General features: G+C 43.6%; 1 protein-coding gene across 1 annotated transcript in view; it reads left to right on the forward strand.

The window, feature by feature from the left end:
* The first annotated feature begins 4,657 nt into the window (after positions 1-4,657).
* LOC140721658 (E3 ubiquitin-protein ligase TRIM39-like) overlaps positions 4,658-15,266 on the forward strand; it is a 66,905-nt gene continuing 56,296 nt past the window's right edge. Inside the window, exons 1-2 of the mRNA XM_073036462.1 lie at positions 4,658-5,068; positions 6,040-6,135. Coding sequence (XP_072892563.1) covers positions 4,658-5,068; positions 6,040-6,135 — 507 coding nt within the window. The remainder of the gene's footprint in view (positions 5,069-6,039; positions 6,136-15,266) is intronic.

Here is a 15,266-nt window from a genome sequence, read left to right on the forward strand (position 1 = left end):
TTATTGTATTGTGACTCTTCCTGGATTGTTTACCTTTCCGTTACAAGGACATTATTTTGCTCGTTAACATTCCTCAGGAGACTGCAGGAGTGGCCTGATTTGATGGACACAGTCATTCAGAGTTGATGGATAGCTGGGACCCCGTTAGTAGGGATAAAAGACAGGTCTGGAGAGACACCCCTCAGACACACCAGTGGACCCTGACTGAGGGTTGTGAACCCACAGAAAGGTGGGGGCATCGGAGACCGAATCAGTAGATCGGTTAGTAAAGCTCTCAGTGTAACGGCAGGACCGGTGGGGACTTGTGTGTGTGTCCACTCATGCCAGAGTGATGAGTCCACCACAGAAGAACGGTCTAGCTGAAGGACAGAGGGGTCATAGCCGAACGACCACAACGGTACAACGGAATCAAAAAGCCACAGAAAGGTTTGCCTGCTGCAGCTGTTACATCTCTCTCTCTCTCTCTCTCTCTCTCTCTCTCTCTCTCTCTCTCTCTCTCTCTCTCTCTCTCTCTCTCTCTCTCTCTCTCTCTCTCTCTCTCTCTCTCTCTCTCTCTCTCTCTCTCTCTCTCCAACGATTACCACACCACAACTATACCTACCTCAGTGCATGAACTGAACTGAACTTTATACTTTTCTATGACAATTCATTTACCCCCAGACATCGATAGAGCTTGTTTATTATTACTTATTATTATTCCTACACTTTTAGGTTTATTATTGCTAACTTGTGTTATATGTATACTTGCATTATTGGTATTGTTTTGCTTACTTTACTAATAAACACTTTTGAATATAGTACCACCAGACTCCAAAGGATACTTCTATCTTTGCTGGTCTGACACCCAGTTACGGGTTACGTAACATTACACAGCCAAGGAAATAAGAGGGTTTCGATTGTGATACCCTCAGTCTGTGATGCTCACTCCCTGGTAAGGAGACGGGGGCATGGACCAGCGTAATTCCCCACAACCCCTGCTGGACAGTCGGGAGTGGCTAGTGTGCATTTGGCATCTGTTGACACACTCTGTCCCAACTGGGCGAAAGCAGAGAGTGAGAGCAAATAACTGGAGCAATTCCACCTCCTGCTGGCCGGACAGGGTATAAAGAAAATTATATTTAAGATTCAGTCTGTATTATTTTCTGATTCAGCTCAGGGTATTCACATATACATTCACAGATAAAGCGGATGCTGCACACGTGTTCAAGGCCACAAGAAAACACCTCATTAGAACCAACACAAATGCAATACGAATAGAAATATCAAAAGTCTGCAGTAGTTGCAGAACAGAAACAAAATAATTCTTATCATTCAACACACACAAAATTTAGGAAGAAGGCCCTGTTCAGAACAAGCGAGACTGGACGTTTAGAGTTTAGTGGTGAAGTCAAGAAGGGAAATGGAAATCAGGAGTTGAATGTTTTCCACACTGTGACGTACAATGTCCAGTCCTGTGGTGATTCCTGCAGACACATCTTTGTCATCGGCACAGCATCAGTCTCCTCACAGCAGATTAACTCCACATCCCGTGTCCCATACCATTAACTGATTTAATAGTTGCAATACATTTACCTTTCACCATCGTATTTACACCTCTGACTATCTTCAGTCCTCAAACTAAACAAAATGAGCTTTTGGAGGAACACCGAGGGTCAGGCAGCATCTGTGCAGAGAAATGGACAATCGACATTTCGGTTTGAGATCCGTCACCTGGACTGTCTCAACCCGGAATATCTTCTGTCCATTTTTCTCCACAAATGCTGTCTGACCCTCTGAGTTCCTCAGCTGCTCTATTCTCCGTCCAGATTCCTGCAACCACAGTCTCTGTGTCTCTCTCTTCATGAGAACATAAGGAATCGGAGCAGGAGGCCATTCAGCCCATCGAGTCTGCCCCACCATTCAATAAGATCATGGCTAATCTGTCCATAAACTCAGCTCCATCTACCTGCCTTTCCCCCATGACCCTTAATTCCTTTACTGTGTAAAAACCTACCTAACTCTATCCTAAATATATTTAGTGAAGAAGCCTCAACTGCTTCCCTGGGCAGAGAATTCCACAGGTTCACCACTCTCTGGGAAAAACAGTTTCTCCTCATCTCTGTCCTAAATCTTCTCTCCTGAATCTTGAGGCATTGTCCTCTAGTTCTAGTCTCACCTACCAATGGAAACAACTTTCCTACTTCTATCTTACCTATCCCTTTTGAAATTTGGCATGTTTCTATAAGATTTTCTCTTATTCTTCTGAACTCCAGAGAATATAGTTCCAGGCAACTCAATCTCTCCTCATAGGTTAACCCCTTCATCCCCAGAATCAACCTGGTGAACCTCCTCTGCATTGGTTCCGAAGCCAGTATATCCTTCCTCAAGTATGGTGACTAGAACTGCACACAGTACTCCAGCTGCGGACTCACCAGTACCCTGTATAGTTGCAGCATGACCTCCCTGCTCTTGAATTCAATCCCTCTAGCAATGAAGGCCGACATTCCGTTTGCCTTCTTAATAACCTGTTGTACCTGCAAGCCAACATTTTGCGATTCATGAACAAGCACTCCCAAGTCCCTCTGCACAACAGCATGCTGCAATCCTTCACCATTTAAATAATAATCTGCTCTTCTATTATTCTTTCCAAAGTGGATGATCTCGCATTTACCAACGTTGTATTCCATCTGCCAGACCTTGGCCCACTCACATGACCTATCTATATCCCTCTGCAGATTCTCCACGTCCTCTGTACAATGTGTTTTTCCACTCAGTTTAGTGTCATTGGCAAATTTTGCTACGCTACACTCAGTCCCTTTTTCCAAATCATCAATGTAAATGGTAAACAGCTGTGGGCCTGGCACCGACCCCTGCAGCACCCCACTCACCACTGACTGCCAACCCGAGAAACACCCATTTATACCAACTCTCTGCCTTCTATTTGTTAACCAATCCACTATTCACGCCAATACACTTCCTCCGACTCCACGCATCCGTATCTTATTTATCAGCCTCTTGTGCGGCACCTTATCGAACGCGTTCTGGAAATCCAAGTATATGACATCCACCTGTTCCCCTCTATCCACTGCATTCATTATGTCCTCAAAGAACTCCAGTAAGTTTGTCAAACAGGACCTGCCCTTTCTGAATCCATGCTGTGTCTGTCTAATGGAACCACTCCTTTCTAAATGTTTCGCTATTTCTTCCTTAATGACAGCTTCAAGCATTTTCTCGACTAATGATGTTAAGCTAACTGACCTACAGTTGCCCATCTTTTGCCTACATCCTTCTTTAAAAAGTGGCATGACATTTGCTGTCTTCCAGTCCGCCAGGACCTGCCCAGAGTCTAGAGAGTTTTGATAAATGATTGCCAACGCGTCTACTATAACCTCCGCCAATTCCTTAAGCACCCTGGGATGCATCCCATCAGGACCAGGGGACTTACCAACCTTCAGACCCTCTGAATCATTATCTCCTTAGTGACAGTGATCTTATCGAGGTCCTCACCACCCACTTCGTTAGTAACATCCGTCTTTGGCATATTAGATGTGTCCTCCACCATGAAGAGTGACACAAAATAGTCGTTCAATGCCTCAGCCGTTTCCTCATCACTCAATACCAATTTCCCCTTCTCATCTTCCAAGGGACGCATGAGCTTTAAATTTGATACTATCTTTTATTTCCTCAGTTATCCAAGGCTGGCTCTCCCCACACTTACTGTTCTTACTTTTGATTGGAATATACTTTTGTTGAGCACTGTGAAAAAATCTATTTGGAAGAATTCCACTGTTCCTTAGCTGTCCTACCAAATAGCCTGTGCTCCCAAACCACACGAGCCAACTCCTCCCTCATCCCGTTGTAGTCTCCCTTGTTAAAGCATAATGCACTAGCTTTAGATCTAACTATTTCATCCTCCATCTGAATGCGAAATTCAATCATACTATCATCACTCTTTCCAAGAGGATCCCTGCCTACAAGATCGTTAATCTTACCTGTCTCATTGCACAGGACTAGATTTAAGAAAACATTTACCCTTGTAGGTTCGCTAACATGCTGCTCAAGAAAGCCATCACGGACGAATTTTATGAAGTCCTCTTCAAGACTTCCTTGACCAACCTGTTTCACCCAATCTTTGTGAAAGTTAAAACCTCCCATGAGCCGTTCAGTTCTTACAAGCCTCAGTTACTTCCTGATTAATCACCTCTGCCACTGCCAATAGACAACACCATGATTTTTTCCCTTCAACAATCTGCTCCGTAGATCTTATATTGTCTCTCACAATCGCCCTGATCTCATCCCTAATCAAGAGCGCCACCCCACCTCCTCTGCCTTCCTGCCTATCTGTCCGTGTTACCTGATACCCTTGGATTTTTAATTCCCAGGCATCTCCACCTTGCAACCAGGTTTCTGTAGTGGCCACTAAAACATATTTTCAGGACTTGTCCCTTCATTTCTGCCATAGACTGAACCAAGCTCTTCTCTCCGGCTTTATCTATGTTAGACTTGTTTAATGTGTTTCTGATCGCTGCTGTGGAAATGAACACGATTCCTGCTTCACTGAAAAGGAACATTCATTTCCGAGACTGCAGCGCCCCTGGTGGGCAGTCGCGGTATCGCAGGCGTTCAGCAGCTCCCCGAAAGTGAAAGGATCCTGAACCCGGAAGTACCGGGAGTTAACATGGCTTCGAAAGGACAGGTCGAGAGTTTAACCGAGGAGGCAATTTGTCCCATCTGCCTGGATTTCTTCACCGATCCGGTGTCACTGGAGTGTGGACACAACTACTGCCGCTCCTGTATCACACAGTGTTGGGAAAGGGAGGAGAGAAACTCCTGCCCGGAATGTAGAGCGGAGTTTGCGGACCGCACCCTCAGGGCCAGTCGGGCCTTAGCAAATCTGTCTGAGAAAGCTCGAAAACTAAACCTGAATCCGAAAGAGAAGGAAAATAAACTTCACTGCGAGAAACATGAGGAAGAACTGAAGCTGTTTTGTGAGACGGACAAGACACTGATCTGCCTGATCTGTGCGACTGCGCGGGATCACAAGTCTCACAACTTCATGCCGGTTAGCGAAGCCGTTGAAATCTACAAGGTAAAACTAACCAGGTTTTGATCAGCTGTTTACTTAGTTGAATATTTTGGTCTTTCTTTTTCAATACTTTTATTAATATCTACATAAAAGAATACAGGGTACAGTAAGATATATGATATATATCGATTACAATATACTGAAATCACATATTATGTGTAATTGCTCTATATCCATATGGATTAAATTTAAACATAAAATTGAAAAGAAATAATTTCATTATACAAAAAATCTAAACCGACTACCAGAAAAAACAGCTGTTTGCTTAAAAAAAAGAAAAGGAAAAAAGCCTTAACATATAGTGAAACATATTATTAGCCAACATCTGTACTTATTAGCAAATCAAAGATTTTGAAAGTAATTTAAAAAAGGTCCCCACAGTGTTAAAAAATCTTGTCCAGGTTCAGAAATTGAACAACGAATCTTCTCTAAATTTAAGCAAGACATAACATCATGTAACCAATGAGTATGAGTAGGCAGAGTGGCATCCTTCCACATAAGCAACAATGCCCTCCCGGCTATTAGAGAAATAAAGGCCAAAATATACAAATCATGTGTCTCCAAAATAATATAATTTCCTCCAACAATACCAAATAAGGCAGTCATAGGATTACGTTTAAAATTTACTTTAAAAAGCACCGAAAAAGTTTGAAATACTTCCTTCAATATTTTTTAAGACTCGGACAAGCCCAAAACATATTGATTAGTGAGGCGTCTCCATTATTACATCTATCACAATAGGGAGATATATCCGAATAAAAATGAGACAGCTAATCTTTAGACTTATGGGCTCTATGAACCAGTTTAAATTGTAGAAGAGAATAATGGGCATATAACGATGAGGTATTAACCAATTTAAAAAATTTCATTCCAAGTGTCCTCAGAAATTGAAATCTGTAAATCTTGTTCCCAAAGGTTTTTAATTTTATCTAAAGGAATATTTTGGTCTAATTTCTTTACTCTCTGATTCCCAGGGTCAGATTAAATCTTCTTTAGACTCTCTCACGAAAAAGAAATCAAACTTCGAGGAAATGGAGCAACAACAGAAAGAGAAGATTTCTGGAGTTCGGGTGAGGCTCCTGAGCAGAATTTACAAATTCGCTGTGTAGTTTTGTTCCATTTAATGCAGAATAGCAGAGTATCGCAGCTCCAGTAACCTGGGATCGATCCTGACCCCTGGAGCCGTCTGTGTGGAGTTTGCATGTTCTCCCCGTAACCAGTACCTTCCTTTAGCCGACATTGCATGGTTGAACGGTAAATTGGTGACTGTAATTAACCTTGCGACGTTGGGTGGTCTGTGATTCAGGTCAGAGTTAGCGAGTCAGAGACGGAGTATATGTTTCAGGGAGACGTGGGGGAATGTGATGGAGGGGATTGTTCTGAGAACCAGCATAGACTTTAATGGGCTGAATGGTTACCTTCCATGTCAGAAGGAAATACAAAAAATAGCCTCAAATAGTAAACTAGCCTCTCCTTTCATTGACAGAAACAGTCACACAGCCTTCAGTCCCAGATCACATCCCATTTTGCTGAACTGCGCCGGGTTCTCACTGAGAAAGAGCAGCACACACTCCGAGATCTCAGGGAAGAAGAGGAGAGGATTCTGAATCAAATGGAAAAAAATCTTCAAGAGATTCAAGAGAATTTAAATTCTATCCAGGAGGAAATCTCAAAGTTACAGGAACAGATGGATCAACAGGAAAATATCACATTCCTCATGGTGAGAGATTTCAGTTTGTTTCTGTAAAAGTGCCCAGTCACAAAATGATGTAATTTATCACAAATACTGTAGTTGGAAACTGATTTCCACCATGTCAACGTCTTGACTGTTTAGAATTGTCATTGTCCCAAACCGGCCTCCCACAACATCTGTACATCACAGGACAGTCTGCAACCTTCTCAGGAATGAGTTACTCTGATCAGAGCACTGAGCTGGTGTTCGTTTCTGTGATTCCCACGTATAATATCCCCTGAGACTCAGAGTAACATCCAGTTACAGTCACAGGCTGTGAGTGTGGTTCTGATACTCTCCTCACCACATTTTTGTGGCATTATTAACAACCAACTGATGTTTTGTCTTTGACTTTTGGGCTGACACAAGCAGAAATATTTTCTCCATTCCACCCCATCAAATCCATTTGGAATGTAAAATTCCCTCATCTGATCCTCCCTGACATTGTATCCAGATAAAAATACACAACCTGTCCAGTCTCTCCTGTAAGTTCCATCCTCTCAGTTATGGTATAAATTTCATAAACATTCCTAATACTTTCTCCCGTGGTTCAGTCTCCCTCTTTCTCCGTGTGTGTCAGTGGGAGTAAGTGGGAATTTTCAGCAGCTTGTAATAACTTGTCTCAGATTCCTGCTGTTCGGATGCCGACGGTCATCTCAGTCAATTGAGATCTGTGTTTTATTTATTTCAGGAGGAAGCTCGTCGGAAGAGGAGGTAGGACATGGTCTTGACTGAAACTCTGTATGGATTTGTAAAATAGTTCAAATATCACTTATGTTCAGTTTATAACCAGCTGTGTAATATTTACAGGAGCAGGTATGATGCCCAGACATTGTCAGTGACAGACGGTGCCCTACTGGCTGGAAAATTCTATCACCCCTATTTGGTCGACACAGCATTGGGAGAAGCGTTTAATGGCATTAAGCGAGGTAAAACATACAGATTCATTTGTTCTTGTTTCAGACACAATTAATTAATAATTGGACACAAAATTTGGCTGTAATAATAGGGAAGTGAAGTGTATTCTGGCCCTAACCCCACCTGCAGGGAGGTATCACTGTCACATGGTCATCTGGAGATGTCAGACCCCTGAACACACCAACACTGGGTCAAAATATAACCAATTCACGGGACTATCAGATGAACCACTGCATCCTGATCCCATTCATGCTGGGAAAATATGTCAATGCATGCGCTTGAATCCTGCCACAGTAGCTCTGGAATTAACGTTTCATTAATTACATTAAAGGGGTTAAAATCTGGTATCACTGTGGTGACGGGGATTGTCAGAATAATACACCAGTTCTTCGAGCCACTCACCCTGTCTGACCTGTCCGTGACCGCAGTCTGATTGACTCAGCTCTGCCCCCTGCTGGACTCGCGAGTCTCACTGTTGTGATCAAACCACCTATTGAGACTGAGCCCGGACACACGAACCAGCATTAACACTGGTGGACACAGCATAACTGGTCTGGCAAATCTCCCTCACAGACATTCACAAGAAGGTTCAGCAGATTGTAGTCAGAGCCTCAGCATTGCACATTGTTAGTCCCCTCAGTAACCTGGTAACTATTCTCTTCAGACACAGTGAATGGTTTCTATTTGAACAATTCACACATTGTCCTTCTAACATATCCTTCTAACCATTGCCTATTGTTGTACCTGCCTAAAGTGATTTTATAATATTTTAATTATACCTTTGGCAGCAAATTCCACATATACCCATTTCCGTCAAAGTGAGAAAGTCTGTTTTGGGCTGTGATCTTTCTTCAGGACTAAAATTGTTGAGGGGAGATGCTGGAATAAAAAGGTGGGGAGAGGGGAGAGAGGCTAGCGAGAAGGTGATAGGTGAAGCTGGGGGGGGTGGGAAAGTTAAAGGGCTGGAGAAGGAGGAATCTGATTGGAGAGGGAGGTTTGCTAGTGCTATTGGGGAGGGTTTAAACTAGATTTGCAGGAGGATGGGAACCAGAGTTCCAGAGCAGATAGTGGGGCGGGGGTGAAAATAAGTTATATTAAAAGTTCATGCAAAGTCAGAAATAGAAGGGTTGTGTGTGGTGGTAATAATCTTCGGAGGTGTGTCTATTTCAATGCGAGGAGTGTTGTGGGGTAGGCAGACGAGCTGAGAACGTGGATTGACACATGGAATTATGACATTATAGCCATTAGGGGCAGGACTGGCAGCTTAATGTTCCAGGGTTCCCATGTTTCAGATGTGATAGAGGCAAAAGGATGAAGGGGGGGTGGCATTGCTAGTCAGGGAAAATATTAAAATGTTACAGCAGTGCTCAGGCAGGACAGATTAGAGGGCTTGTCTACCGAGGCCATATGGGTGGAGCTGAGAAACAGGAAAGGTATAACACCATTAATGGGGTTGTGTTATAGACCACCCAATAGTCAGGGAGAATTGGAGGAGAAAATCTGCAGAGAGATAGCAGACAACTGCAGGAAACATAAAGTTGTAATAGTAGGGGATTTTAATTTTCCACATATTGATTGGGACTCCCATACTGTTAAAGGTCTAGATGAGTTAGAGTTTGTAAAATATATTCAGGAAAGTTTTATAAATCAATAAATAGAGGTACCAACTAGAGAGGATGCAATATTAGATCTCCTATTAGGGTACGAGTTAGGACAAGTGACGGAAGTGTGTGTAGGGGAACACTTTGAGTCTAGTGATCATAACGCCATTAGTTTCAACTTGGTCATGGATAAAGATAGATCTGGTCCTCGGGTTGAGGTGCTAAACTGGAAAAAGGCCAAATTTGAAGAAATGAGAAAGGATCTAAAAAGCGTGGATTGGGACAGGTTGTTCTTTGGCAAGGATGTGATAGAAAAGTGAGAGGCCTTCAAAGGAGACATTTTGAGAGTTCAGAGTTTGTATGTTCCTGTCAGGATTAAAGGCAAAGTGAATAAGAATAAGGAACCTTGGTTTTTGAGGGATATTGAAATCTGATAAAGAAGAGAGAGTTTTATGACAGGTATAGGCAACAAGCAGCAAATAAGGTGCTTGAGGAGTATAAAACGTGCAAGAAAATACTTTTCTCTTTTTACAATATTTTTATTCAGAAGAAAAAAACCAAGATTTACAGAGTTCAACACATAGATACATCTCAACATAACTTGTGTACATTCATATATTGTAATAAAATTGATCAAAATGTTATAGCATAACACATAAAGGTATACCACACTGTAATCAAAAACATCATAAAATAAATTTTTTATATAAAAAAAAGTCAACCCCCGACCAACTACCAAAGAAAAAAGCTGATGGATGACAATGGATAATTAGGGGGAAAAAAGACATATTCACTTAAGAAGAGAAGATAAAAATATACATAAAAGTCTGTGCACTGTTAAACTTTATAAATTGGAAAAGTAATTTAGGAAAGGTCCACAGGAAAATGCTCAAGAAAGAAATCAGGAGGGCTAAAAGAAGACATGAGGTTGCTTTGGCAGTCAGGGTGAAAGATAATCCTAAGAGTTTCTACAGGTATGTTAAGAGCAAAAGGATAGTAAGGGATAACATTGGTCCTCTTGAAGATCAGAGTGGTATGGAGCCAAAAGAAATGGTGGAGATCTTAAATGGGTTTTTTTGTATCTGTATTTATTAAGTGTAGCCCCCTGGGTCGCCTCAGGCTCGCTCAGCTCATTTCCGTCTAGAGGGAGCAGCCTTCGGCCCCGCCAAACTGGGTAATCAGCTGGTGTAGATGCTGTGTGATGTCCCCACCCCGCCAAGTAACAGACAGAACACCATATGCAACTAAATGATTACACTTTATAGACCTTACTGGAGCTATGTACTTAATAGAGACACAATATGAAAGGGAAAAAAAGGCGCCAAAGTTATCAAAGTCCAACCACTTCGTGCACAACCCGTTGGAGCTCAGTTAACAAAGCCTTCTTGCCACCATTCGATCCCCTCCGACCTCCTCGACCCGCCGCCTGGGACCAACAACAGTGGTTGACCAGACGCTCCACATGAATCTGTCCTCGTCTCCTCTCCTCGCCGAAAACCCTGGGCCTCAGACCCCCTCTTGGGGCTGTTCCGTTGCCCAGTTTACAAAATCGCTTCTTCTCCTTCTAACCCCCCTCGCGCCATCTCCTTAAAAGCCCACTCTACACTAGCTTACAAACCCACAAGAAAGTATAACCTCTATCCCAATTGGTAAACAAACGAATACAATTCTCGTTATCAGTAATTATAACCCAAACAAGCTTCAAGAGAAAGCACTCTCTCACCAGTTAGCATAACAAAGAAGCATTTGTACTTTTAACAAACAAGAAGCCATTTTGATTAACACACGCAGTAACATAAAGAAAGAAGAAACCCCCTTACATAAGGAAACTGGCAATGAGTCTATGGAACTAAGGCAAACAAGTAGTCAGCTCATGGAACCTATACAGATTGAAGAGGAGGAGGTGCTTGCTGTCTTGAGGCAAATCAGAGAAGACAAATCCCCAGGACCTGACAGGGTATTCCCTCGGACCTTGAAGGAGACTAGCGTTGAAATTGCAGGGGGCCTTGGCAGATATATTTAAAATGTCAGTATCCATGGGTGTGGTGCCGGAGGATTGGAGGATAGCTCATGTTGTTCATTGTTTAAAAAAGGCTCTAAAAGTAATCTGGGAAATTATACGCCAGTAAGTTTGACATCAGTAGTAGGTAATTTATTGGAAGGAGTTAGGATCTACAAGTATTTGGATAGACAGGGACTTACTAGGGAGAGTCAACATGGCTTTGTGCGTGGTAGGTCATGTTTAACTAATCTATTAGAGTTTTTCAAAGAGGTTACCAGGAAAGTGGATGAAGAGAAGGCAGTGGATGTTGTCTACATGGACTTCAGTAAGGCCTTTGACAAGGTCCCGCATGGGAGGTTAGTTAGGAAGATTCTGTCGCTCGGTATACATGGTGAGGTAGTAAACTGGATTAAACATTGGCTCAATGGGAGAAGTCAGAGAGTGGTAGTGGAGAATTGCTTCTCTGAGTGGAGGCCTGTGACCAGTGGTGTGCCACAGGGATCAGTGCTGGGTCCATTGTTATTTGTCATCTATATCAATGATCTGGATGATAATGTGGTAAATTGGATCAGCAAATTTGCTGATGATACAAAGATTGGAGGTGTAGTGGACAGTGAGGAAGGTTTTCAAATCTTGCAGAGGGACTTTGACCAGCTGGAAAAATGGGCTGACAAATGGCAGATGGAGTTTAATGCAGCCAAGTGTGAAGTATTGCAATTTGGAAGGACAAACCAAGGTAGAACATACAAGGTAAATGGTTGGACACTGAGGAGTGCAGTAGAACAGAGGAATCGGGAAATACAGATACATAATTCCCTAACAGTGGCGTCACAGGTAGATAGGGTTGTAACGAAAGCTTTTGGCACATTGCCTTTATAAATCAAAGTATTGAGAATAAGAGTTGGAATGTTATGGTGAGGTTGTATAAGACATTGGTGAAGCCGAATTTGGAGTATTGTGTGCAGTTTTGGTCACCGAATTACAGGATTCAAGATTACAGGGATTACAAGGTTGAAAGAGTGCAGACACGAGGAAATCTGCCGATGCTGGAAATTCAAGCAACGCACACAAAATGCTGGTGGAACGCAGCAGGCCAGGCAGCATCTATAGGAAGAAGTACAGTCGACGTTTCGGGCCGAGACCCTTTGTTTCAGTTAGTCCTGACAAAGGGTTTCGGCCCAAAACGTCAACTGTACTTTTTCCTATAGATGCTGCCTAGCCTGCTGCGTTTCACCAGCATTTTGTGTGTGTTGTTTGAAAGAGTGCAGAGAAGGTTTATAAGGATGTTGCCGGGACTTGAAAAACTGAGTTACAGAGAAAGGTTGAATAGGTTAGGACTTTATTCCCTGGAGCGTAGAAGAATGAGGGGTGATTTGATAGAGGTGTATAAAATTATGATGGGTATAGAAGAATGAGTGCAAGCAGGCTTTTTCCACAGAGGCTAGGGGAGGAAACAAAAACAGGGCATGGGTTAAGGGTGGAGGGGGAAAAGTTTAAAGGGAACATTGGGGGGGGGTGCTTCTTCACACAGAGAGTGGTGGGAGTGTGGAATGAGCTGCCAGATGAAGTGGTAAATGCGGGCTCACTTTTAACATTTAAGAAAAACTTGGACAGGTATATGGATGAGAGGTGTATGGAGGGATATGGGCCAGGTGCAGCTCAGTGGGACTAGGCAGAAAAATGGTTTGGCACAGCCAAGAAGGGCCAAAAGGCCTGTTTCTGTGCTGTAATGTTCTATGGAGAGTGGACCATAAGAGAAAGGGAAGGAGGAGGGGACCCAGGGAGTAGTGATTGGGAGGTAAGAAGAGGTTAAAGGCCAGAGTGGGGAATAGAAGAAGAGGGGAGGGGATGAGAAAAATTTTACCTGAAGAAGAAATCAATATTCATGCCATCAGGTCAGAGGCTACCCAGGCAGAATACAAGGTGTTCTCCTCCATCCTGAGGATGGCCTCATCTTGGCGCAAGAGGCAGCCATGGACCGACATTTTGGCATGGGAATTAAAATGTTTGGCCTCTGGGAAGTTCCCCTTTGGGTGGATAGAGTGGAACCTCCTTTACTGATAAGATTCCAGCACAGGTTGGCCTTTGTGCTCCTGTTTCTCACCTTCCCACAGCTGTCTCCCACCTTCCCATCTCCCAACTATCCCCGCAACCCCGCTCCGACTAGCGATCAAAACTTTCACTGTGTTGGTCTCCACCTGTCATTCACTTCCCAGTGTCTCCCAACTCCACAGTCCACACTCCCCACCCTTCCGCTACCTGGAACAAGCTGCCTGCCATCTTTCACCAATCTTCAGTCCACAGTCACTTCAGACTCCTGTCTCATCACTCCCCTTCTCCTCTGCTCAATCTAACCCATCATAACCTTATATATTTCTGTCAGATCACCTCCCAGTCCATTTACCTGCATTTGGCCCGTATCTTTCTAAACCTGCCTGTCATCATTTCTCAGTCCCAGGGCTCAGCTCCTCTTCTGTGCCAGTTCCACAGGGCCCTCAATTCCCCCGTGTTACAGAAGATGATCGACCTCATTTTCTACCACATTACAGAAGCAAATGTGCTGCAGGTCCTAAAATGCAGAAAGGTCGATAAATCCCCAGGTCCTGATCAAGTGTATCCCAGGACTTTGTGGGAAGCTCAGGAGGAGAGTGTGGGGCCCATTTTGGAGATATGTGTGTTATCGATAGCTGTGAGTGAGGGGCCAGAAGACTGGAGGGAGACTAATGTTGAACATTTATAGAAGATCGGCTGTTGGGAAAAGCCTGGGAAGTACAGACCAGTGAGCCTAACGTCAGTGGAGGGTACATTAATGGAGGGGACTCTGAGAGACAGGATCTACATTCATTTGGAAAGGCGAGGACTAATCAGGGATACCCAGCTTGTCTTTATGATTTGGATCACTCTGTACAGTGCTGGTGATCTTTCTACAGGAAGGATGTTATTAAACTGCGAGGGTATAAAACAGATTTACAAGGATGTTACTGGGACTGGAGGGTTTGGGTTATAAGGAGAGGCTGGATATTCTGGGATTTTTTCCTGGAGCTCAGGAGGCTGCCAAAGGAGACCGTGGAGGTGGATACAGTTACAATGATTGAAAAGACATCGGGACAGGAAAGGCCTCAAAGATCTCTGTTTTTTTCTGGGCACCAGAACTAACCAGTTCCCCTCCACCACCACTCTCCTCCGCTCAGCGGAACTTGTCCTCAATCTCAACAGTTTCTCCTTTGGATCCTCCCGCTTCACTTAGACAGAAGGTGTAGCCATGGACACTCACGTGGGCCCCAGTGATGCCCACCTGTTTGTTGGCTACATGGAACAGTCTATGTTGCAGTCCTACACTGGTGACTTTTCCTATGCTACATCAATAACTGTATTGGTGTTGCTTCGCACTTGTGCTGAACATGTTGATTTCATCCACTTTGCCTCCAACTTCCACCCTGCCCTCAAATTCACCTGGTCCATTTCCAATACATCCCTTCCCTTTCTTGATCTCATTGTCTCTATCTCTGGTGACAGCTTATCCACAAATGTCTAATATAAATGGACTCTCACAGCTACCTGGACCATAGCTCATCCCACCCTGCTACTTGTAAAAATGCGAATCCAATCTCTCAATTCCTCTGTCGCCTCCGATTCTGCTCTCAGGATGAGGCTTTTCATTCTACAACAAAGGACATGTCCTCCTTTTTCAAAGAAAGGGGCTTCCCTTCCTCCACCGTCAACACTACCCTCAACCGCATCTCTTCCATTTCACGCACGTCTGCTCTTACTCCATCCTTCACCACCCTACCAGGGATAGGGTTCCTCTTGTCCTCATCTACCATCCCACCAGACTCTGCATCCACCAAATAATTCTCTGAAACTCTGCCACCTCCAATGAGATCCCACCACCAAGCATTTTTTTTTCCCTCCTGCCCCACGCAACTCCCTTCTCTGTTCGTCCCTCCC

The sequence above is a fragment of the Hemitrygon akajei genome, chromosome 2 (assembly GCF_048418815.1).
Source record: "Hemitrygon akajei chromosome 2, sHemAka1.3, whole genome shotgun sequence".
Taxonomy (NCBI): domain Eukaryota; kingdom Metazoa; phylum Chordata; class Chondrichthyes; order Myliobatiformes; family Dasyatidae; genus Hemitrygon; species Hemitrygon akajei.